The sequence below is a fragment of the Somniosus microcephalus genome, chromosome 5 (assembly GCF_052327205.1).
Source record: "Somniosus microcephalus isolate GS21.2 chromosome 5, FLI_Smic_1.0, whole genome shotgun sequence".
NCBI lineage: Eukaryota > Metazoa > Chordata > Chondrichthyes > Squaliformes > Somniosidae > Somniosus > Somniosus microcephalus.
Window position 1 is genome coordinate 79,288,197 of NC_140991.1, and position 25,507 is coordinate 79,313,703.

Consider the following 25,507-nt stretch of genomic DNA (forward strand, 5'->3'; position numbering starts at 1 on the left):
GAAAGAGTGGCATCATGAATTGAGGGGAAAGGGTGCCATCATTAAATGGGGGGAGGAAAAGTGTCACCATTAACTGAAGGGTTAAAGAATGACAGCATTAACCAAGGGAGCAGGAGAAGGAGTGCCAACATTCATGGGGGCAGGGTCTGAAAACAATCCTACCATTAACTGAGGTGGGGGGAGAGTGCCACCATCAACTGAGGGGGAAAGAAAGTTGGATTAACTGAAGGAGCGAAGAAAGACTTAAAAAAAAATGTTCATGGTATGTTGGCAAGGTCATATTTATTGCCCTTCTTGTTGCCTTGAGAAGGCAACAGTCAGCCCAAGAGCTGATGCCGAAATAGTGCCACCATTAACTAAGAGGGTAATAGTTCTAGCATTAACCAAAGGGTGGGAAGAGTGGTCAGTTTGAACTGGAGGGTGAAGAGAAGAATAAGAATATAATCTTGAACTGGGAAAAAAAATTGCTAGGTTGCGTTGAGGGAGAGGAGTATATCAGTATAAACTGAGAGAGTTTGAGAAGCAGTGAAAATCTCAGAAAAGTGTAGAGTGATAGGTTACAGTGTCTCCATGAACTGGCTCCAGAGGAGGGTAGAATGCCTCTGTGAAAGGGACTGTGGATGCGGGGGCTGGGCTGATGGGGGATGGTGGGGGGAGGGGTGGGGGTGGTGGGGGGCTAGTAATTAAACAAGAGAGAGTCACTGTTGGGGTAACTATTGGGAAAATGATGTTGCAGTTGGTATGTTGAAAGTTTAAATATCTCTATTTTTCTTTTATAAAGATTAAATATCTTGCAGGTTTCCGTAGAAGGAGTGATGTGGTAAAATGGTTCAGTTTATGCTTTGCTACCCATAGGGTGAGAGGGAAGAATAGGAGAAGGTTTGCATGAAACCTGAGCTGGTGGCAGTCCCTTTACTTCCCCATCTCCAGAGTGCCTTCGGATGTTTTTCTATGTTAACAGCACTATATAAATACAACTTTTTGTTCTATTTCCAGGATTTTTAGGGCTGTTCAACATATGGGGTTAGAGGATGAGTATTAGGGTTCCCTGCTCCTGTGCATGTTCTTTCTCATTTGTTATGGACCACCCTCTCTTTCAATCAGCATAGAATAAATGAGAAGTTCCAATTGCAGTGCATGCCCTGGTGTTGGGCTCCAAATCTCACTGCAACAGGTGGCACAGGTAAGTCTTCCTGCTGAAATGCAGCCACTGTACTCGCTGCTCAGCCATGATGTACTGTCCCTGAATACCAACATGCTGTAAGGCCTCCTGTGTCCTTGCCTCCTTTGTCTCTTCTTGCAGCCTGTGCAGATCTTTGCTGCCTTTCTAGTTGCTGCTCCTCCTCCTGATTTGGGAGGTTAATGGTAAGCTCAACAGCATTCCCATGTTGAGTAATTGAGAGCGAGCAAATCCTGTGAAACAGTTCCTCTCCTCCAAAACCTCACTCTGAAAAAGAATTAAACCAAGAAACACTTGCCGAAACAGCCAAAAACCTGGCCCCAAAGCACCTTAGCAGCCTAAAACAACTAACCAGACTTATCTTGATGGAGGAGAAGATCCCTTTAAATACTGTTTGTGAAAACTGCTTACCGATTGTTCCCGCCATGATTTGCTGCGCAGGTTAAGTAGTGACATTGCAGGTCCTAAGCTCTGGAATTCCCTCCCTAAATCTCTCTGCCTCGCTACCTCTCTTTCCTCCTTTAAGACGCTCCTTAAAACCTACCTCTTTGTTCAAGCTTTTGGTCACCTGCCTTAATTTCTCATTATGTGGCTTGGTGTCACATTTTGTTTTATAACAAGTGTGTTGGGACATTTTATTACATTAAAGGCGCTATATAAATACCAGTTGTTGTTGTTGAACGCACAAGCACCAATTTAACAAAAGGGCCCTGATTCAGGTGCAGGACCCTTAATATCACATTTAAATGATGCTGCGCTTGTTACAGGCAGCCGCTGTGGATGCCTATCGAGCGCCCATACCAATATGGCATTGCGTGCACATCTGGCGCAGAACGTCACTCTGCTGCATTGGTCTTTGTCGTGCCGTTTTGGACCCCAAACACGTGTGAGACACATTGCAATTTCTCCCTCATAATGTCATTCAACTAACCTTATGGTATTTTATATTGTAGAGAATGCAATTTTTTGGTACATGGAACCTATTTGTTCTTAAATAAGATTCTTTATAATTTACTCGTTTATTTGTATTGCAGGTTATCAGGGCGATGGCAAGGAGTGCACTCAGATTGATGTATGCTCTATGAACAATGGAGGATGTCATCACTTGGCGTCATGTACATTCAATCCAGGTACAATACTGATTGCGTCATTAAACAGTCTGTATCTTCAATATCTAGAATAAATAATAATAATAAAGCCATAAATCTGCAATTAGGTTGAGTCATTCTAAAGATATGAAATGTGCTCTGTGTAAGCCTATTGGTGGCATTTAAAACAGTGAATTCTAAACTAGTGTCTCTGCTGAGTTCTGCAACTGTAGTCAGGATAGCTTGCAAAATTACTAGCGACATAAGGACTATTCTTGCCCAAGGATGCTGTCCTGTATTATAAACCATCTCCCACCATGCATGATTCCTAAGGGTAGATGTCCCCTTTTTAATGTCAGCATTATGTTGTTTCATGTGCATGTCAGTCTTTCAATATTAGGGTTTTTATAAGTAATTCAGGGAAATAGTTTCCTTTACAACTTCTCAGTCTCAATCTCCAACAGCCCCTGGTTATCCTGCATGGCCATATCTAAGGTCCTCGTCTTGTTAGCATCATATACCTTACTCGAGCCAGTTGCTCTTTTAGCCTATAAATCTTATTTGGCCAACATTACACATCATGATACAGACAAAGAAAATCATACTACATTACACAGAAAGCTACAGTGTACCATATTATCAAGAAATCATGGACTTAAAAAATTCTCCAGCTTCCCTTTTACCATTATCTGTCTTGTGGATATTTTACCATTATCCATCTTGTGGATACAGGTAGACTATCCTTTATCCGAAAACCTCGGGACCAGCCGTGTTTCAGTTTTCGGAAAATTTCGGATTTCGGAAGGTATTTTATAAGACTGGGAAATTTGTCGGGGGTGGGTCGGCGGGGGTCCGCAGGGGGGTCGGCGGGGGGTCGGGGGTGGGGGTCGGCGGTGGGGGTCGGCGGGGGCGGGGGTCGGGGTCGGCGGGGGTCCGCGGGGGGGGTCGGCGGGGGTCCGGCGGGAGTCGGGGTCGGCGGGGGGGTTGGCGGGGGGGTCGGGGCCGGCGGGGGGTCGTCGGCGGGGGTCGGGGTCGTGCGCACGACTTACGCTGACCCTCTGCTCAGCGTAAGTCGTGCGTCACTCTGGTCATGTCGTGCGCACGACTTACGCTGAACGAAAAAACCTTCGGTTTTTAGAGGGTTTCGGTTTTCAGAAGTTCGGATAAAAGGTAGTCTACCTGTATCAACCCAGGCACCCCTCCTACCCGGCCCTTCAACCACCGTCTGTCCCACCTGTGACAGAGACTGTAGGTCCTGCATTGGACTCATCAGTCACCTGAGAACTCATTTTTAGTGTGGAAGCAAGTCATCCTCGGTTCCGAGGGACTGCCTAAGAGAGATTTTTGCTAAGTATTTTTCTCCCTAGCCCTAAATTGTCCCAGTTTCATTGTTAACTCAAAGGAACCCAACCCTGAATTTAGAAATCCAACTTCTATGTCCCTCTTTGCATTCATTTTAATCCCTCTGATAGGTACCAGTGCATTTAATTCTATCCTGATTGATTAATTAATTAGTCAATTTCTCTAAGGAGCATGTGTCAGTGCCTTGATTAAAAGGTTTTCTCACTCTCCTGAGCCACATTAATCATTTCATGTCGTGTTGTTGTCAAGTAACTGAGCATGTCTGAGACCTGTTCTTCAATGCATCTTCACCATGCATTTCCTCATGTTAGTTGCCTCACACGCAATGTATCACAGTTGTGCATAATATTATAGCATCAGATATAAGACATCTTGGGCTTTCAGGTTATCTTTTCAAAAGATCGGGAGTGACTGGAGATCTTTACTTATCTCCCCTTGCATGGTTACGATGTCTCGGGTAGTGGCCAGGCTATCAAATGCAGTTTTCTTATTGTTCAGTATAGGCAAGGACACAAACATTTCCAAGAGAAAGCTATCAATTAACTATTGTTAACTAGACTTTCCTGACTTTCAGTAGAATATACATTGATACAAGATTGGTATCTTTTGGTGGCTTGTGCCTTGGTGATTTGTGTTACTCATGGATGCACTCACACATCTTTCCCTAACCCCTTTGGACTGGTTCCAATTCACCCGTTATGACCTAAGAAAATGATTTTAGAAAGATTCCCATTTGGGAGTGTCATTTTCCTGTTTCTATCTTATATCCTCAATCACTTCCTCTCGTCCAATTTTACCCATCCCAGTAATTACTATTTCATCTCATTCATGAGCCCTGGAGGAACTTTACTGTTAAATACATTATTATCATAATATCATAAACATAAACTAAACGTTAACACTTAGTCCAAGTTATTACATTTTGTTTGTTTATTGTACTTAACCTTTTATTTCTTAAAATAACCCGCTATATTGTGCCTGAGTCCATTTTATCATTGCAAAATTATCTCAAATCCAAAGAGCAGTGTTATTGGACTGACAGGACTTGCCAATGTAAAAATGTTATTTCCCCAAAATTTTGAGATAGAACTGCTTGCATTTACTTTTGGAGGTAACTCCTATCTCTCTCTTCCCACCACCCCACCCCAGCATTCTATCTCGGAAGATAACAATGTGTTAAAGTTGAGCCTTTAAGAGGCAAAGTGTTAGTCAAAATCATCACCACACTGTGATATTTGATATTTGCTGATGTCTACAGATAAGGCCTTAAATCCTTAACACTACTGGATCTCCACCTGCACCAACACTTTTCCAGTAAATGTTGCTCCGTAACTCTGCAAAGCCACTTTTTAATATCAAATAACTCAGTAATCCTGCACTGTCAACACTCATGTGGTCCCAAAAAACATGGTCCCCTGTTTTAAAAGAATAAAAACAGAGGCCTAGAAAATCGTGGCCACCACAAGAGTTGCCGATATCACCGCGGCCTCGGGTTAATGGCCGCTGAAAATGGTTGCGGCAGTAGAAGAGAAAAATTCACGCTGGGGTGTAAAGATATTTAACCCAGCACTAACTTACCATGTAATGCCCTCCTGGTGGTGTTAGTGCAGGCATTGGTAGCAAAGCTGGCATCCAGAAGCGGCGTTCCATCTTCCAACAGCCTCTGAAAGTGAGACAATTAATTCGTTAGGCATTGTGGGACATTAAAAGGGCACTAATAAAAAGTAAAATTAAGTAAAACAAAATGCAGTTTTCAGCCCTTACTGCCTTTAAAAAAAAAATGAACATTAAGTAAGAAGTCCCAAATGGGAGTCTTCAGCTCTTAAACCTGAGTTCCCTTCCGCACCTCAAAAAATGGGGTAAGTGCTTCAGCACTAACACAAATGGCTCAGCAAGCCAGGGAAGGGGCACCCATGGTCTCGCATGCAGCACTTCAGCTTTGTGCAGGGGGGTCAACACTGCAAGAGTGGTCCTCTACCCACAGGGGCCAGGAGGCCCTCCAGAAAGAACGGTGTGGGACCACATCACCGAGGCCGTCATTGCCAACAGTGTCGCCTCCAGCACCTGGCTCCAGTGCCCAAAGAAGCTTCATGACCTCAGACCACTGGTCAAGGTCAGTGAATGCATCTTCAAAAGCCGTCTCCTACCAACTGAATCACTAACCTTACACACTTCTCAATGCACAACTACCCACCACCCCATCACTCACCTACCAGCAATCTGTACCAATAACGAGACACACCTCCTATTCCTAGCCTCACCTCACCCCCTTGAAGGAGACGGTGATGGCCATTCTTGGCAGGGGCATGGCTGAGCCATTGGCCAGTGGCAGGGCAGAAAGGATGCAAGATGCTGGTATCCTCATATGTTATCCTCTTGCTTTCCTGCCCTCCCCTCACCACAACTCCACCCTTGTGCCTTTCTCATTTCACACACCCAAGAAACGCAGCCTGTCCAGTCAGTGGTTGACCAGGAAGAAGGAGAGGAGAGTGAAGAATCACAGAATCACAGAAACCCCACAGTGCAGATAGAGGCCATTTCGGCCCATCGAGCCTGCACCAACACATATCCCACCCGATCCCCGTAACCCCTACACAATTAAATTCTGAATTAATTTTAAACACATTCTCATCAGGGAAGATATTGGCCCCGATTTTCTGCCAGCTGTCGGGTGGCTTTTCAGGCGGCCGGGGGCCGAAAATCGCCGAAAAAGCGGGTCGCAACCCCACACGCCTGATTCCCCGCCCCATTCGACTTTCGGACCGCTGTTTCTCCATGACCCGCTTCAGTCCCGCCCGCCGCTGGCGGGACTGGCCGTCGGAACACTAATGAGCAATTATTACCTTGTTTAAGTCAATTTTCAGGGGCTGTTGCGATTTTGGGGCTTTCCCCACATCAAACACGCCTGCGGGGAACCCCACTGATGAAACCTGGCGTGAAGCTTGCCGGCTTGCTTGTTGTCAGCTGTAGGTCATTCAGAAAAGCTGCGATTTAAAGGGCCAGCACTTGTATGTTGAAGGACCTTGTTGCTGCAGGCTTGGGGCTACTTCTTCAAGGCTTAGGCACAGCTGTGGAAGGTTGGAACCTCACACACTTCTCCAATGTGATCTCCTGGGAAGCCCCTCTCGCCACCCTCACTCAGCGCTTCCTCAGCGGAGGCATCTACCAGAAGCATGGGACGCCTTTTTTTCCTTCCCTTCTTGCCATTAGAGGATCTCCAGCAGCAGAGGCAGCAGCAGCAGAACCAGGAACAGCAGGATGAGCACCAGGTTGCTGCTCACTCACCTGAAGCTGCACAGGCCAGAAGGGGCCAGCACTTGGAAGTGGCTTGAGAGCACCTTGCTGCGTTTTAGGGGGCCATGGGGACCCGTTTCTGCACTGGCAGTCCTACTCAGGAGGACTTCCATGAAGATTTGGTTTCTCTGTTCAACAGATGGCCAACGCTCCTCAAGAGATGTCATTCTCTTATGAGCACTCACCATGTTTTCCGTACCCTGGCGAGTTATCTCCTCCATGGAGGTTGCCAACCTTTCCATGGTGATGCGTTCATGCACCAATGACTCCACAAAGGCTCTGCTCATGGTCGCTATGGACTCCTCCATTCGCTCCACACTCGCAGCGACCCTGGAGACAAAACCTGCCAGAGACTCCTGCATCTGTGCATGGAGATCCATCACCTCTTCTCTTGCGGATGGACCCAGAGGCAGAGGGTCGACATGCAGCACAGCTGAGCTGAGCTGGCAGAGTCCTGCGCCCTCCGACGAGGACTCTCCACTGCTGTCCCTGTCTCCAGAATCTGCTGAGGCTCACTTGTGAGCTGTGAAACACCAGGTGACAACACTACACTATGTCCCGAAGGTCCCCCCGAGGTGTGAGTGTCTGCGCTGGTGCTGGGTGCGCTTACTTCTGCTGACGCTGCGCCCTCAGAGGTTGGAGCTTCCTCTGAGGAGTCTGGCTGCACAGCCTCTTCCTCCTCCACAGTGAGGACGGGGGCTCTGGATGGTACTGTGGGGGAGTAAAGGAAGGAGTTAGAGATGTAATGCCAAGGTTCTTCTGGTGACTCCCAGCGAGTTGGCATCTGCTGAAACCTGCATCCATGCAGCATTGGTCTCAGTGGGAGGCCTTTTCCTCCCTGACCTAGGGAAGAGGACCTCCCTGTGGGCCCTAACCCCATCCAATAATGTCTGCAGTGAAGCCTCGTCGAATTTGGAGGCAGCTCGGGGTCTGGCACTGGCCACAGCTGCTGCAGGCTCCTCTGCCATCCTGTATGGTTCGTTTGGAAACCTTCAGAGGATGCAGTGCTTGCTATGGACCTTGAAATGGACAATTAACAAGGCTGCCCACATGCTGGGACTTAATTGGCCACTTGAGGGAAAATTGCATGGAGCTGGCTGACACATTTTTTTGTGTGTCAGAACCCCACATTCGGGGAAACCCGACCATTTCCCACACAAGCCACAAAATCGGGCCCATTATTTTTCAGATTAAACTCCAAAATTGTTAAAGCATTTAGCATTTATTATAGAGGTGACCAAAATTTTATTACTAATCATTCTTTTTTTCTTTTCGGTCACTTTTTATCTGACCTCAGTCAATCACAAGATGAAAGGGTGCTGTCAGTTTGCTAATAGCTATCACATTTCAGTACAACTAAGATTATTAAACAAGCAGAATCACCTCAAATGTTGATAAGATTGTATGGTGGAAACAAAATATGATTTGCGAGCAAAATACAAAGCCAGGCTCTAACACTGAAAGCATGATAGAGAGGCAGAGGTGCACAGGAAGGTCATTACCCTCAGACAAGAAAGTTGCCCACTCATCTAAAAGCACCGATGTGTCTGGCTTGAGCCAAGGATCATTGAACTATTGCGTGCTGAAACTGACCACTCCACCCTCCAATGTAAACCATTTAGCATTGCTTCCCATCATTTTGGATAATGGCGCACATTCTCCCTGGGATAGCAAAATTCTATCTCCTGTACTTTAAGTTGCCCCATGCACAATAATGAGTTTGCCAAGTTTAGGTACATTTTGGCTTCATAGCCTCCTTCCCACTTGTAGAGAGGCCGAGAACTAGCCTGAATGACTGCTGAGAATAGCCAAAGATTGTCCACCCTCGGAGCTGCTTCTCTTGTCTGAAAGATTGACAAGCAGTACTTTCCAATGCTTTGCAACTTGTACAGGAGCTGTGTGATTGGAGGATAACTGTTGATGCAGGGAGTTCAACATTACAACAGTGATCACACTTCAAAAAGCACTTCATTGGCTGTGAAGTGCCTTGGGATGTCATGAGGTCATGAAAGACACTATATAAATGCAAATCTTTCTTTTTTCTTGTAGTTATGTAGCTTTTGAACCTTTTACTGAAGTTTCCAGATAAATAGCTCAAAACATAGCTGTTTACTGTGTATAAACACTGCTTTGGGAAAGAAATGCTCTAACAGCACCTAACATGGACTTCAGTGTCCATCACCAAGAGTGGCTCGGTCGTACCACCACTGACCAAGCTGGCCTAGTCTTGAAGGCCATAGCTGACTGACTGGACTAGCAGTAGGTGGTGAGGGAATAACCTGCTTGACCTCATCAGTGAGCTAGCCTGAATGACTCTGCTGAGTGAGCTTTTCAGAGAAAATCTCCAAACGGGAACTCAGCACAAAAATGTTTGGGAACCTCTGTTCTGTGCAAACATAACTGTTTCTTAGAAATAGGGTGTGTGTGGATAGCATACCAATAGAATATGGTTGCTCAAAATGTATTAATGAAACAAAAGGAGCAAGAATTATTAAATTAATTATGAAGCAGCTCAGTGAGTTCAGAATGTTTTTTTCAAAAGAAAATAATTTTTCAGCTGTGGCTGGGTGTGACTGTTTTTAAAACAACATTTTTAAATTTGTTATTGTGAGTTGGGTTCAAGAATGGTTCAGAGAGAGAGGGAATGGTCTTAGCTGTGTAGTTTCTTTCTATTGTTGGTAATGCACTCATGCTGAGGAGCAGGGCGAGCTAGGGAATTAGTTCTTGACCCTTATTATTTCTTCCCCATTAATATCACATTTTGTTCTTTGATATTACTCTCTAGTGCTCTCATCCAGCTTTGTAGAATCTTGCTGTGGCTGCAAAACATGATCATGTGGCCACTTAACTTTCCTGCCAGCTTGTCTAATATTCCCCTTTACCTGTGGCCTAGAATGACTTACTTTGTAATTACACCAAGTCCCGTTCGCCCATCACCCCTGTGCTCGCTGACCTACATTGGCTCCCGGTTAAGAAGCGCCTCAATTTCAAAATTCTTATCCTTGTTTTCAAATCCCTCCATGGCCTCGCCCCTCCCTATCTCTGTAATCTCCTTCAGCCCCACAACCCCCCCGAGATAGCTGCTCTCCTCTAATTCTGCCCTCTTGAGCATCCCTGATTATAATCGCTCAAACTTTGGTGGTCGTCCCTTCTGTTGCCTAGGCCCTAAGCTCTGGAATTCCCTCCCTAATCCTCTCCGCCTCTCTACCTCTCTTTCCTCCTTTAAGGCGCTCCTTAAAACCTACCTCTTTGACCAAACTTTTGGTCACCTGCTCTAATTTATCCTTATGTGGATCGGTGTCAAATTTGTTGTCTTAAAATGCTCCTGTGCAGTGCCTTGGGACGTTTTACTACGTTAAAGGCGCTATATAAATACAAGTTGTTGTTGTACATCTCTATTGAAAATAGGTTCATTTGTATTAAGAACATAAGAAGTAGGAGCAGGAATAGGCCATACGATTCCTCGAACCTGCTCCGTCATTCAATAAGATCATGGCTGAACTCCTACATCAACTCCACTTTCCCGTCCTATCCCCATATCCATTGATTCCCTTAGTGCCCAAAAATCTATTGATCTCAGTCTTGAATACACTCATCGACTGAGCATCCACTGCCCTCTAGGGTAGAGAATTCTAAAGATTCACAACCCTCTGAGTGAAGAAATATTCTCATCTAAGTCCTAAATGGTCAACCCCTTATCCTGAGTTCTAGGGGGAGAAATTCGGTTGGCAGCGCCTCCAATTAGCGCCTAATTTTCGGCCGGGCGCAGTGAACCCAGCGCCTCCTCCCATATTGAGTGGGCATTTTGCGCCGGCGCTAAACCTTAGCACCCACTCGCGGGCGCAGGCAGATCATGACGTCATTTCAGTGTGCAACGCCTTTTGGGCGCCCCGGACCGCAAATTCAGTGTTGCACCCCTCCGTTCCGCCTGCGCTAATAAGGACTGCTTACCTGGAACGTTCCCCAGTCGCTCTCGGGCTAGGGGGGCGCTCTTTAAAGGGGACTGCACTGGTATAAAAACGGCAGCCATTTTGGGAGCACAACTTCCTCGAGACTTTCACAGAGTTGCTGAGCTGCACTCTGAGAGCCATTGCACCAGTGAGCCAGCGCTGGCCAGAGGAACTTCAGCCTTCTGACCATCACCTTGCAGCTGGTGAGCATTTACAACGTTTACAATTTCTTGTGCGCTATTACTATGGGGATTGCATTGGAGGGGAACGTCCTGCTGCTGAACCATCTGGAAAGGGCACAGAGACGCAGGGAGAGAGGGGCAGGAATGGCCAGACGGAGGAGGGCCAACAGACGTCGCCACACCAGACCTTACGCTGCCAGGGTTTTCCGACACAGTTCTGTTACTTGAACATGTCAGAGGAGCAGTGTCTTAGAAGGCTGCGCTTCAGAAAGGAGGTGGTGACTGAGCTGTGCCACCTGCTTCAGCCAGATCTGCAGCCTCAGATAAGGTGCAGGACCTCTCTGTCGGTGGCTGTCAAGATGACTGTTGCCCTGAATTTCTATGCGAGCGGCTCCTTCCAGGCCGCAACTGGGGACATCGCTAACATATCGCAGTTTGCGGTGCATTGCTGCATCCGTCAAGCAACAGATGCCCTATTTAAAAGGAGGCGGCAGTACATCTCCTTCCCTGTGACACTGGAGAAGCAGCGGGAGCGCGCAGAGGGCTTCGCAGCAATAGCAGACTTCCCCATGGTGCAGGGCGCCATTGACTGCACGCACGTGGCTTTGCGGGCGCCTGTTTTGAATCCAGAGGAGTTCCACAACCACAAGGGGTTCCATTCCTTGAATGTTCAGCTGGTCTGTGACCACCGACAGCTGATCCTCGCAGTCAATGCGCAGTTCCCTGGCAGCAGCCACGGCGCCTTCATCCTGCACCAGACTTCAGTTGCAGACCTGTTCGAGGCCCCGGCTCACCCAGGAGGCTGGCTTCTCGGTGACGAGGGCTATCCTCTGTGCCCATGGCTGATGACACCACTCCGTTTGCCCAGCATTCCTGCTGAAGAGCGCTTCAATGCGAGCCATCAGGCGAAGAGGAACATTGTGGAGCACACAATCGGTGTGCTGAAGCAGCGGTTCCGCTGTCTGGACCATTCCGGAGGCGCCTTGTAGTACTCACCAGAGCGAGTCTCCCACTTCGTCGTAGTCTGTTGCATGCTGCATAACCTCGCCATCCTACGCACCCAGCCAATGTCACCAGACATTGAAGCACCAGCGGAGGAGGAGGAGGAGGACCAAGGCGGGAGGGAGGTACAAACTGGAAGGGCCGTCCGTCAGAGACTGATAACAAGCCACTTCTAGGCCCCTCTGACGGAATGCTTGGAGCCATTCGATGAGGAGGAATGGAACCGCCCAGATAACCCAAAGCCTATGAAGGGCAGTGAATGTAAATATCAGACATGGCCAATGTAAATAAAAAAAGTTGTTTATTTTGCTAAATGTGCTTCCTTCCAACATGACAAAGCAATGGCAACAGAAAGCAGAACTAACACATAAGTGACTCGCACACCCAGGAGACTATCCAAAACATTACTAACATTCAGACCAGCATCCACGGCCTTGATTTCTACAAATAAGACGTCTCAGCTGCACCTTCTACTCTTTCCCCCTTGATGGTGATCTACTTCTCTTGCGAGATCGGCCCCTTCCCTCCCTGCAGCTCCTCCGTAATGGGACCCCAGTGGCTGCATCAAGGCTGGGGGAGGCCTGCTGGCTGTCCGAAAGCGCAGATGCCCCTGAGGGGCGTCCTGGACGACCTCTGGCCTTGGAGGGCCCGGATGCTGACTGCTCCAACTGTGCATGGGTGGAAGCAGTCTGTCCTGCAGGTGGTGGCAGCTGCAGTGGAGACGTGCCAGCGGTGGCATCAGGAATGCTGACATCCTGAGAGCGGACAGCAGCTCCCTGGTCGAACGACACACTGGCACTCTGACGGGGCAGCACCGCAGCATGCGCACCAATCGGCTGGTCCACAGATTGATGCCCTGCTGTGGTGCTGCAAGGGCCCCGGGTAATCCCGCCTGATCCAGCGAGGGTGGCAGCAGTCATTGGTTGCGTGGCCTCAATATGCGTCTGCATGAGACCAGCGAGTGACTGCGTGGCAACACTCAGCACTTGCGTGGCAGGTGCCAGTGCTTCGGTGAAGCCCTGGACAGTCCTTTCCAGTGCTGCCCCGAAGCCACGGACAGTCCTTTCCAGTGATGCCCTGAAGTCCTGGACAGTCCTTTCCAGTGATGCCCCGAAGCCGTGGACAGTCCTTTCCAGTGATGCCCTGAAGTCCTGGACAGTCCTTTCCAGTGCTGCCCCAAAGTCCTGCGCACTCTTTGCCTGTGCTGCCCCGAAGTCCTGCGCACTCCTTGCCTGTGCTGTGACGGTGCCAGTCAGTCCCTTTCCTAACCTCTAGATGGCACCTTCACTTGTTAGTTTCCTGTGTTAATTGTTCCTAGCTCTGTGTTAATTCTTAACGGCCTGTTAGCTGTTCATGGGTTTCACCTGGTTTCTTGGTATATAAGTTCTGTTGTTGCTTCACTCTTTGCTCAGTCCTCACTAGGGTGGACCAGGGAGTTAGTCTTGACAATGTCCTCTGTGTGACTAGCCTTTTCTCTATGGCAGCTTGCCTTCACAAGCTGGCTGCCATAGTTCTCTCGAGCTATGTATCTAAGTCTGTGTTCTTGTCTCTGGGTTTAATATGTATTTAAGTCTGTTGTTTTGTTAAGTTGCTTCTCTTGGTAAGGTGCTGTTTGGACAAGCGTGTTGCTATGTGGGAGCCGTTGGGATCTTGTCTTGAGCTTTGCATTGATAAGCCGATTACCCTTGGGGTAGCTTGTCTGGAGTTGTGCCTCGGCAAGCCGTTGGCCCCTTGTGGTAGCTTGCCGCAAGCTCAGTATAGACAAGTGGGCTTCCTCATGGAAGCTGTCCTGAGTTCCTATCTTGACTAGCTGTCTTGTAACTTGTCTCTAGTTCTTATGGATGCTTGTTGGGTTCTGTCTCGAGTTCTCTTGTCTCTAGTTTTTATGTATATTGCTGTGTCCTTTGTGTTAATCTAGTTATGTGTAAATCTAGTAAAGTTCAAACAAAGTACGGTATATGTGTCTCTTGTCTGGTTTCTGCACTTGGGTCCAGAACCTACCTCGCCCGGAGAGCACGGCCTCGTATTTATACGGCCCCGTGGCTCCCCAACCCTGACATATGCTGCCCCGAAGTCCTGCACACTCCTTGCCTGTGCTGCCCCGAAGTCTTGGACACTCCTTGCCAGTGTCTCGATGGATTCAGGCATCCTTGCCACTGCAGCCATGAGCTCAGTGTGCCTGAGCCGAGCCTGGGCGCTCATTTCTGCGAGGGAACGCACCTCTTCTGCGCTCTGTGCAGCAGTACTCGCGGCCTGACTCGCCCTCCGGGGAGACGGCCCCCGAGCTTCCCTACCCCCCTTGCGTTGCTGCAGCCCGCTGGTTCCTGGAACTGCTTCCTCCTCAGAGCATTCCCCCCTGCTCCCCTCCAGGGAAGTAGTCTCCCCAGTCTGCAGAGGGGCTGGCTCACCTGAGGGTGGCAGGGATGGTCCAGCTTCCTCCTGCTCGTCGCCTCCAGAGTCAGTGGCAGTGGCAGCTTGAGGGCCCGGCTCCCGAGCTGGTGATGCAGCATCTGAAAGCAGGGAGGTTGAAGAGTGGCTTTAGCGAAAGGACAGGGTGGCAGCAAGGGATGCATGAGTGCTGCAATGCTCTGACATGGGTCCAGAGTGAAAAAGCATGCTGGTGGGGGGGAAGGAGAGAGTTCAAAAAGGTGATGACCTTACCATCGCTGTGCACAATGGGGTTGGCAGCTCCAGTGGTGACAGGACCAGTCATCCGGCCTCCAACAGTCTGGTGGACTCATTCCTCCAGGTCCGTCAGTGTCTGCAGCTGAGGAGGGCCTCCTCCGGTGCGAAGCTGCTCCCTCCAGTTCCTGGCCAGCTTGGCCTGCAGGAGAAAGGACGGGAAGTGATGAAACATGCTGGCCTGAGCTGACATCACATGCCCCCATGGTAGATTAGCCCTTCCATTATGCATTGAGCTGACATCACATGCCCCCCATGGTAGAATAGCTCTTCCATTATGCATTGAGCTGACATCACATGCTCCCCATGGTCGAATAGCCCTTCCATTATGCATTGAGCTGAATGTGCGTGTGTGTTTCCAGAAAGGGCCATGGGTGCTGGCTGACAGATGGCCATTGGGGCTTCGCGCACCCTCTGGCCATAATGTCAGGTGCAGATGGAGGGATGAAGAAAATGGCAAAAAAGGCACTCACCCTAACGACCCGAGTGAGGTCGTTGAACTACTTCCTGCATTGCACAGGAGTCCTGGCCACCACGCTGGTTGAGGTGACTCTTTGACAAACTTCCCTCCAAGCCCTGCGGTACTCGCTCTGATGAGGCCTCCTGCCATTGTCGGGGTACAGCACAGCTCGCCGGCGCTCCACTTCGCCAACCAAAGCATCCAATGCCCCATCGGTAAAGCGCTCCGCTCTCTGCCTCACCCTCTCCATATGTTCAAAGTCTGGAACGCCACAGAAAGCACAGCGCCGATTTTGAGGCCTACAAGGCGCAGAGTGTGGCTGCTGCTCCTAATTGACCCGCCCCTTTAAGAGCTGGCCGGCGCCAGCATGTCTCGGGGTAATCGATTATTGACAGCACCTGCGCTGCGCCCGGCCGCCGACATATTGAGTAGCGCCTTAAGACTCCCGTGCAGCACCTGAATCAACGCCGCAATCACCTTTAGGGGCGCAGCAACCCAATATCGCTAGAGGTGGCGATAAGTTGCGCCTGGCGAAAAAATTTGCGCAGCGCCAATTCTAACACCCCAAATGGGGCTGTACCCAATTTCTCCCCCCTAGACTCTCCAGCCAGGTGAAACAGCCTCTCAGTATCTACCCTGTCAAGCCCTCTAAGAATTTTATACATTTCAACGAGATCACCTCTCATTCTCTAAACTCCAGAGAATATAGACCCATTCTACTCAATCTCTCCTCATAGGACAGTCCTCTCACCCCTGGAATCAATCTAGTGAACCTTTGTGCACCCCCTCTAAGGCAAGTGTATTCTTCCTCAACAACTGAGCATCCACAGCTCTCTGGAGTAGAGAATTCCAAAGATTCACAGCCCTTTGAGTGAAGAAATTTCTCCTCATCTCAATCCTAAATGGCCGACCCCTTATTCTGAGACTGTGACCCCATGTTCTAGATTCCCCAGCCAGGGGAAACATTTTCCCAGCATTAACCCTGTCAAGTCCCTTAAGAATGTTATATCTTTCAATTAGATCACCTCTCATTCTTCTAAACTCTAAGGAATATAGGCCTAGTCTACTCAATCTCTCCTCATAGGGCAATCCCCTCATCCCAGGAACCAGTGAACCTTTGCTGTACTCCCTTTAAGGCAAGTATGTCTTTTGTTAGGTAAGGAGACCAGAACTGAACACAGTACTCCAGGTTTGGCCTCACCAATGCCCTGTATAATTGTAGTAAGACTTCTTTACTCTGATACTCTAATCCATTTGTAACAAAAGCTAACATACCATTTGCTTTCCTAATTGCTTGCTGTACCTGTATGTTAACTTTCTGTGATTCATGTACAAGGACACCCAGGTCCCTCTGAGTGCAATCATTTCCCAGTCTCTCACCATTCAAAATAAAAATTCAGCTTTTTTGTTTTTCCTACCAAAGTGGATAACTTCACACTTCCCCACAATGTATACTATTTGCCATGTTCTTGTCCACTCAGTCAACCTGCCTATATATCTCTGCAGTCTCTTTGCATCCTCCTCACAACTTACTTTCCCGCCTAACTTTGTATCATCAGCAAACTTGGATACGTTACATTCAGTCCCCTCATCTAAGTCATTAATATAGATTGTAAATGGCTGAGGCCCCAGCACTGATCCTTGCGGTACCCCACTATTTACAGCCTTCCAACCTGAAAAAGTCCCGTTTATTCCTACTCTCTGTTTTCTGTCCATTAATCAATCCTCAATCCATGCTAAGGTTCTTATACACTGAATATCATAAGAACATAAAAAAATAGGAACAGGAGTAGGTCATTTAGCCCTTCAAGCCTGCTCTGCTATTCAATAAGATCATGACTGATCTTCTACTTCAACTCCACCTTCCCGGATTATGCCCATGTCCCTTGATTCCCTTAGCATCCAAAAATCTATCGATCTCTGTCTTGAATATACTCAACGACTGAGCATCCACAGCCCTTTGGGGTAGAGAATTCCAAAGATTCACAGCGATATGAGTGAAGAAATTTCTCCTCATCTCTGGTATCACAGAATTATTAAGCATATAGTACATGTAATGGTATGTTAACAAACACTTAAAACCAGACCTAATGATGATTGATTGGGGATTCAAACGTGTTACAGTTCTAAGCTCAGTACCTTAGACCTTTACGAATTCAAATACTCATTACAAACAGCCAATTTTAAAACATTTCTCTTACTCCCGTCATGTGACAATCCATACAATTCTGCATTACATGATTATATAAAACTTAAAATACAGCTCCATATAAGGAGCATTTAATTCACTTATCAATAACTTTAGTTTTCCTTACCTAGGAGTTGTTTTCTCGTACATCCAGTACAACTCCCTGACTTGGTTATCTTATCAATAGTTTCACTCTTGTTACATATAATTGCTATTCCACCAAGTGAAATCTTTAATGATAAATCTGTCTTTGATTCGGTACCATTCCATACCAGTCAATGCTGTACTTCTGCAGAAATACCAATTAAAAAGGATGACGTTTACTCGGATGTTTTTCTTTGCAGAACAAACTGATTTTCCTGCACTTGTTATCAACTGGTTAAATTTCTCTGCAGTATGCCCTGGCATGTCTTTTAATTAGGTTCACTGAAGTGTCTAAACTGACCATTAAAGTGATACTTTAAATTTGCTTAAACTTCTCTGCTAAATGTTACTATTCTTATACTATAATTCGGGGTTAGCGCTACAATATAAAGAGAAATCAATAGCAGTATAAGATTAGCAGACTTTGAGGCAGTTAGATTAACCCATTCCTTACACCCCCACCCAGTGCACAGCACCCCATTTTTGCCCCGCCTGCAAAATTGGCCCACACCCCCTGAATCTGTGCCAGGCGATGACAGCGAACAATTCAGGGGGAGGGAACGGAGCGGCAGGAGGCTTGCAGGGTGATAAGTAAAGGGGAGGTGGCGGGCGGGGAAAAAAAAAAAAATCGGCCAACTTACTTGTCGTGGCCCATTGCCTCTTTGAACATGGGTCCGTGCCGAAATCTGGCACAGCACCCCGCTACCCGGTGGTCCAGGTAGGGCCCCGCAGAGTTGTGGGCTTGGGCCCTCCCCTTTAATGAGGGGAAGAGCCCTTCCAAGCGGCAGCGCTACGTGGCTCAGTGCACAGCGCTGCAGTACGCACCGCCTCGATATTCGGGGTTAGCGCTAAAACTGAATTTATCGATCGCCGATGCTATTTTTCACCGGGCGTTAAATTTAGCTCCTAGGCGATGCTAGCCATCAAAATGGCTGCTAGCGAATTTCCCCCCCATGTTATCAAAGTGTGGATGGAAGCATTCAGTTTTCCTAACATTAAATAATAGCTGGTTGCATATACAGATAATTTGTCGCTGAATTCAATATAACCTGCAATGCTGCACAGTAGACAAGTAACTCAGATCACTAACTGCTCACTATAGTCGGCTGCTGGCAGCTGTAGTATAAGATGCATGCGGTGTTCACATCACAATCAGCCCCAATAAAGCTGCAGTATAATTGTAATTTTAAATGTCTTGACTTGTCCTGGTGGCATGCATTCATTCTAAATCAAGAAATATGAAATACTGCTGGTGTAAAGAAACAGAATGGACATCCAAGCCATCAATTAACTGAGGCCAGATGAAAGAAAATTAAAGAATTTCTCCACCTCTCAATTGCTCTGATTTCACAAGCTGGAGTCCTGCTGCGTTGTGGATATGACTCTAGCCTTTTCCAAAGGAAGACAATTAATGGTTGTTTTGTTTTCCCCTTACTGCGTGGCCTGGTTTAAAAAGCTAAAAATGGCAGTTAGCTGAAACTTCCATCACCGCAGTCCCACGATGATAATCAACTTCCATGGATGGTTAACCTTTATAGGACTTTGGGTGCCCAGTAGAAAATTGGTTTACTGCACCTAATCTAGGCCAGTTCTTTGGAAATTCAGGCAGCACTGACGTTGCCCATTAGAAAATTAACTACCCCAAACTTAAAAAGAAAAATCATGTTTCCTTAAAACATTTAGGGGGAAAAATTTGTGCCCTAAGAGGGTGCTAATGGGGCACAAAGCAACTAGCGATGTTTGCACCGCTCACGAAATTGACTAGCGTTTTTGCAACGGTGAAAAAGTTTAGCGCCCCGATCTCCTGCGCCCACAGATCGTGACGGCAGTTGAGCGTGCAACACTCTGGTGGCGCCCCGGACTGGATATTGAGTGGCGGCTCCCTCCTTTCCACCTGGCGCAAGCAACAACAGGGAGGCTGGAACATTTCCCAGTCGGTGAGGGGCTGGGGGGGGCGCTATTTAAAGGCGGCCTCTTCCTGGCTTTTTCTGTGGTAGACATTTTTGCACCACTCATTCTGACGGAGAGAGATTCTGAGAGAGAGATAGAGAGACTTCTGCATGGAGTCAACGCTGTGTGAAGTGTGAAGTAGTTTTGGTTACTGAGCATCACTTTGCAGGTACTTTTGGATTTGACCTTCATTGCTTCGATTGCCAAGAGACTATGCACTGATTCGGGGCGTCGTCCTGCGCCTGTAGAATCGGAGGCAACAGAGACGCATAGAGAGAGTGGCAATCATGGCCAGACGGAGGAGGGCCAACAGGCCTCTGCACAGGAGACCTTACCCTCCCAGGGTATTCCGGGAACAATTCTCCTACATTAATTTGTCTGAGGAGCAGTGTTTGTGCAGGCTGCGCTTCAGCAAGGAAGTGGTCACTGAGCTCTGCCACCTGCTGCAGCCAGATCTGCAGCCTCTACTGAGGACCAGGACGTCTCTGTTGGTGGCAGTGAAGGTCACAGTGGCTCTGAATTTTTATGCCACCGGCTCCTTTCAAGCAGCTACTGGGGACATCGCCAATATCTCCCAGTTAGCGGTCCATTGCTGTATCCGTCAGGTCACAAATGCCCTCTATAAAAGGAGACGCCAGTACATCTCTTTCCCGATGACCTGGGCCAAACAGCATGAATGCGCATTGGGCTTTGCGAGGATAGCGGGCTTCCCCATGGTGCAGGGCGCCGTTGACTGCACGCATGTGGCATTGCAGGCACCACATGAGAATGCAGAGGTTTTCCGAAACCGCAAGGGGTTTCACTCAGCTGATACTCACTGTCAATGCCCGCTATCCTGGCAGCAGCCACGATGCTTTCATCCTGCGCCAGACTGCTGTGCCAGAACTTTTCCAGGCACCGTATCAGCCAAGTGGTTGGCTCCTTGGGGACAAGGGTTATCCACTGTGCACCTGGCTGATGACACCGCTCTGTAACCCCAACACCCCTGCTGAGCTGCGGTACAATGAGAGCCATCTCGCCACCAGGAACATCGTTGAGATGACGATCAGCGTGCTCAAGCAACGGTTCCGCTGTCTGGACAACTCAGGAGGAGCCCTGCAGTACTCGTCTGATCGAGTCTCCCTCTTCATAGATGTGTGCTGCATTCTTCATAACCTGCCAATCCTCAGGACCCAGCCAATGCCACCAAAGCCTTGGAGCACCACCCGAGGAGGAGCAGGAGGAAGAGGAGGAGGATGGTCATCGGCAGCACCAAGGCGGGAGGGAGGCCCACAATGTTGAAACTGCAAGGGCCGTCCGTCAATGGCTGATAACAAGCCGCTTCTAGGCCCCTACTGAGGAAATGGCTTCTGCCATTGAGAACAACATGAATAAAACCAACCCGCAACCCCAAACTCGGCCAAGACAGCAATGATTCCAAAGGCCAAACCTGTACATTTTGAATACAAAAACTTTTTTATTTTACTAACTTTGTGTGTGTCATTTCTTCATGACAAACTAATAGAAACAAACACAAAAAATCATTCATTAACATAACTGGTTTTCACAACCTGGAGATAATGTCCAAACTAAACAAAAGTTTGAACACAAACCTCGGCCTTTGAATCACCATCTGAAAGCAGGGAGGTACAAGAGTGGCTTTAGCGTGAGGACAGGGAGGGAGAAAGGAGTGCAGCGATTTAGTAAGTTGGATTGAAAGTGTCAAAGGCTGGTGTTGTGAGGGACAAGTGGAATGAGAGAGGAGGGAAAGCTGATGACCTTACCATTGCTGTCCCGAATGGGGTTGGCCTCTCTGTAGTGTCCGTGTGTAGATAAAGACACTGAAGACAGGAGTTGGTTCATAGGTATTTACTAAGCAAGTCTGGGGGGGGTTCTAAAGGATATATACAATACACAGGCTTATATAGCCCAAGTGGCAATTACCGGCATTACGCACACCTGGGGCTCTTAAAGGCACATACACCACACTCTCCAGGGGTGACAGGACCGATCACCTGACTTGCCACAATCCTGTGGATGCGCGCCTCAAGATCGCTGAGGGGTTGCAGTTAAGGCCGCCCTCCACCCGTCCGTTGCTGCTGTCTCTTGTTATGAGATAGCTTGACCTGCAAGAAAAAGGATGGCGTCTGAGTAAATATACAGCCTTGGTCTTGCCTGATGTGCCTCCCATAATTGAATAGCCCTTAATGTATGCAGCCATGGTTTTGCCTGATGTGCCTCCCATAGTTCAATAGCCCTTACTGTATGCAAGGTGTGGAATGTGCGTGTGTGTTTCATGAGAGGGCCATAGGTGTTGGATTGGTGTTTTAAGACCCTCTGGCCATAGAGTGAGGTTGAGATGGAGGGATGGAAAGGTGTTGAAAAAATGCCACTCACCCTGACGACCCGAGTGTGGTCGTTGAACATTTTGCGACATTGACTATGGGTCCTGGTCACCATGGGCCGAAGGGCCTCTTTCTGTGCTGTATAACTCTATGACCTAGAAATTCAGTATCGCCACGTTTGGTGCGCTACAGTCGAGCATGCGCTAAATTTAGCGCCCGGCGCAAATTAGCGCCACCTTCAGCAAAATTGAGTTGCTTTGCCCCAAGAGGTTCTTGCTGCGCTAAAGCAGGCGCTGCATGACTATGCTAAGGCGCTAAGCCGGAGAGGCGAGGTGCTACCACCGAGGGCGGGCGCAGTGCAGGTGCGGCCAGTTAGCGATTGCAGGCAGACACGCTGGTGCCAGTCACCTCTTAAATGGGGACAGTCGATTTGGCTTGCAGCCATGCCCTGCACATTGGAGCCCTGATTCTCGGCCTGGACAGACCTGCTGCGACATTGTAACCCCTACGACCATGGAGAGGGCCAAGGAACGAGCGCAGCGGTTCAGTGAGGGGGCCCTGAAGGTTCTGGTTGGCACAGTGGAGCGCAGGTGACCTATCCTGTTTCCGGACAGTGGCAGGAGGCCGCTGCCCAACGAATATCGAAAAGCTTGGAGGGAGGTGGCACACAGAGTGACCTCCAGCAGCATGGTACCTAGGACCCCAACGCAATGCAGGAAGAAGTTCAACGACCTCATTCGGGTTGTCAGGGTGAGTACTCTTTTCAGTATCCTCATCATCCCTGCATGTGCACCTCAATTTATGGCCAATGGGTCCTGAAAGCCCCAATGCCCAGTCCTCATCCAACATCTATGGGCCTCTCATGAAACTCACATTCACATTCACCACTTTGCACACTGTAAGGGCTATTCCACCACGGGAGGCAGTGCAGCCAAGATCAGGGCTTCACACTGTAAGGGCTATTCCGCCATGGTAGGCAGTGCAGCCAAGATCAGGGCTTCACACTGTACTGAGAGCCCGTCCTTTCTCTTGCAGGGCAAGCTGGCGCACAATAGGAGGCAGCAGCAACGGACTGGGGGAGGCCGTCCTGAACTTAAAGACCTCAGCAATCTGGAGCAGCGAGTGGAACGGATTATGGCAGGCCAGATAATTGGCCCCGTCGCCACTGGAGATGCTGACCCCGTTCTGGACAGCAATGGTAAGGTCATCACCTTTTTGACCTCTCTCCTTCCACTTGTGCCTCACACCAGCATCCTTTGCCACTATCGAACCAATGCAGTGCATTGCAGCACTCATGCCTCCCTCGCTGCCGCCCTGTCCTCACGCTAAACAACTCTTGTACCTCCCTGCTTTCAGATGCTGAGTCACCAGGCGAGGAGGCGGGCCCTCAAGCTGCCACTGTGAGTGATTCTGAAGGCAAGGAGGAGGAAGAGGAAGCCGGACCATCAGTGCCACCCTCAGCCGAGGCAGCCCATGGCCATAATGGGGACACGTCTTCCCTGGAGGGGAGCAGGGGGGAAGGGTCTGAGGAAGGTGAAGCTCCGGGGCCCAGCGGGCTGCAGCAATGCGGGGGGGGGATGGGGAAGCTCGGCGGCCTTCTCCCCAGAGGGAGAGTCTGGCCTCCAGTCCTGCTACAGTGAGCGCAGAGGAGGTGCGGCTCCTCACTGAAATGGGCACCCAGATGGAGCACAGACACATTGAGCTCATGGCTGCAGTGGCAAGGATGCCTGGCTCCATAGACTCACTGGCAAGGAGTGTACAGGAATTCGGGGCAGCACAGGCAAGGAGTCTGCAGGACTTCGGTGCAGCACAGGCAAGGAGTCTGCAGGACTTCGGTGCAGCACTGGCAAGGAGTCTGCAGGACTTCGGTGCAGCACTGGCAAGGAGTCTGCAGGACTTCGGTGCAGCACAGGTGGCTTCCACGCAAGTGCTTAGTCGTGCCATGCAGTCAGAGGCTGGTCTGATGCAGACACAGATTAGGGCCACATGAGCACTGACTGCTGCCACCCTCACTGGATCAAGCAGAATTCGCCGGGGCCCTCGCCGTGCCGCAGCAGGCCAGCAGTCTGTGCTTCAGCAGATTGCTGCGCATGCTTCAGTGCTGCCCCGTGCGAGTGCCAGTGTGTTGTCCGACCAGGGAGTGCCTGTGCTCTGTCAGGATGGCAGCATTCCTGCTGCCAACACTGTCACTCCTCCACTGCAGCTGCCACCACCTGTAGGACAGACTGCTTCCGCCCAAGCAGAGTTGGAGCAGTCAGCAGCCGGGCCCTCCAGGCCCAGAGCTGGTCCAGGCCGTCCCCCAAGGGCATCTGCTGACTTACTATCTGACACTCAGCAGCCTTCCCCCAGCCTTGCTGCAGCCACTGGGGTCCCATTGCGGAGGAGCTGCAGGATGGGAAGGGGCCAGTCTCGCAAGCGAGGCAGATCACCCTTGCAGGCCAAAAAGTAGGAGGTGTGGCAAAATGCTGTGATTTTTTTTTGTGAAGGCCGAGGAACATGCTCATTTTTGGTTAACTCTTTTGTTCATTGTCTCCAGGTTGTTCGAGCCAGTTATGTGTCTGACTGTTTTTTTGGGGGTTTCTCTGTATTTGTTTGTCATGCGGGAAGGGCACAGAGTTTGTTAAATAAATAATTGTCTTTATTCAGATTGTGCATGTTTGCACTTTGAAGTATTTGTTGCCTTGACCGGCTCAGGGTTTGTGGACTGGTTCCATTCATGTTCTTTCAATGGCACAAGCCATTCCCTCAGAGGGGGCCTAGAACCGACTTGCAATAAGCCGCTGACGGACGGCCCTTGCACTTTGTGCCTCCCTCCCATCTTGGTGCTCCTCCTCCTCCTCCTCCTCCTCTGGTGGTCCTCCAATGTCTGCTGGCAGTGGCTGAGTCCTGAGGATAGCCAGGTTGTGCAGCATGCAGCACACTACAACGAAATGGGAGACTCGCTCAGGCGAGTACTGAAGGCTCCCCCGGAATGGTCCAGACTGCGGAATCATTGCTTTAGCACGCCGATTGTGTGCTCAATGATGTTCCTGGTCGCTTGATGGCTGTCATTGTATCGCTCTTCAGCACAGGTGCTGGGCGCACGGAGCGGGGTCATCAGCCAGGTGCACAAAGGAGATAGCCCTTGTCCCCGAGAAGCCAGCCTCCTGGGTGAGCCGGGGCTTCGAAAAGGTCTGCCACAGAAGTCTGGCGCAGGATGAAGGCATCGTGGCTGCTGCCTGGAAAGCGGGCATTGACAGCTAGTATCAGCTGTCTGTGGTCACACACCAACTGCACGTTCAACGAATGGAACCCCTTCCGGTTGCGGTAATCCTCGGCATTCTCTAGAGACGCCCGCAAAGCCACATGCGTGCAGTCAATTGCGCCCTGGACCATGGGGAAGCCCGCTGTTCTTGCAAATCCCATTGCACGCTCCTGCTGCTTGTCCATGGTCATGGGGTAGGAAATGTACTGATGTCTCCTTTTGAAGAGGGCATTCATGACTTGGCGGATGCAGCAATGCACCGCGAACTGGGAGTCATTGGCAATGTCCCCAGTAGCGGATTGGAAGGAGCTGGTGGCATAGAAGTTGAGAGCCACTGTCACCTTCACTGCCACCGACAGAGACGTCCTGCTCCTCAGCTGAGGCTGCAGATCTGTCTGAAGCAGGTGGCAGATCTCAGTGACCACCTCCCTTCTGAATCGAAGCCTCCGAATACACT

General features: G+C 49.3%; 1 protein-coding gene across 1 annotated transcript in view; it reads left to right on the forward strand.

Moving 5' to 3' along the window:
* cubn (cubilin (intrinsic factor-cobalamin receptor)) overlaps positions 1-25,507 on the forward strand; it is a 447,009-nt gene that overhangs the window by 1,004 nt on the left and 420,498 nt on the right. The window contains exon 2 of the mRNA XM_085987872.1: positions 2,215-2,310. Within this exon, the coding sequence (XP_085843998.1) occupies positions 2,215-2,310 (96 nt within the window). The remainder of the gene's footprint in view (positions 1-2,214; positions 2,311-25,507) is intronic.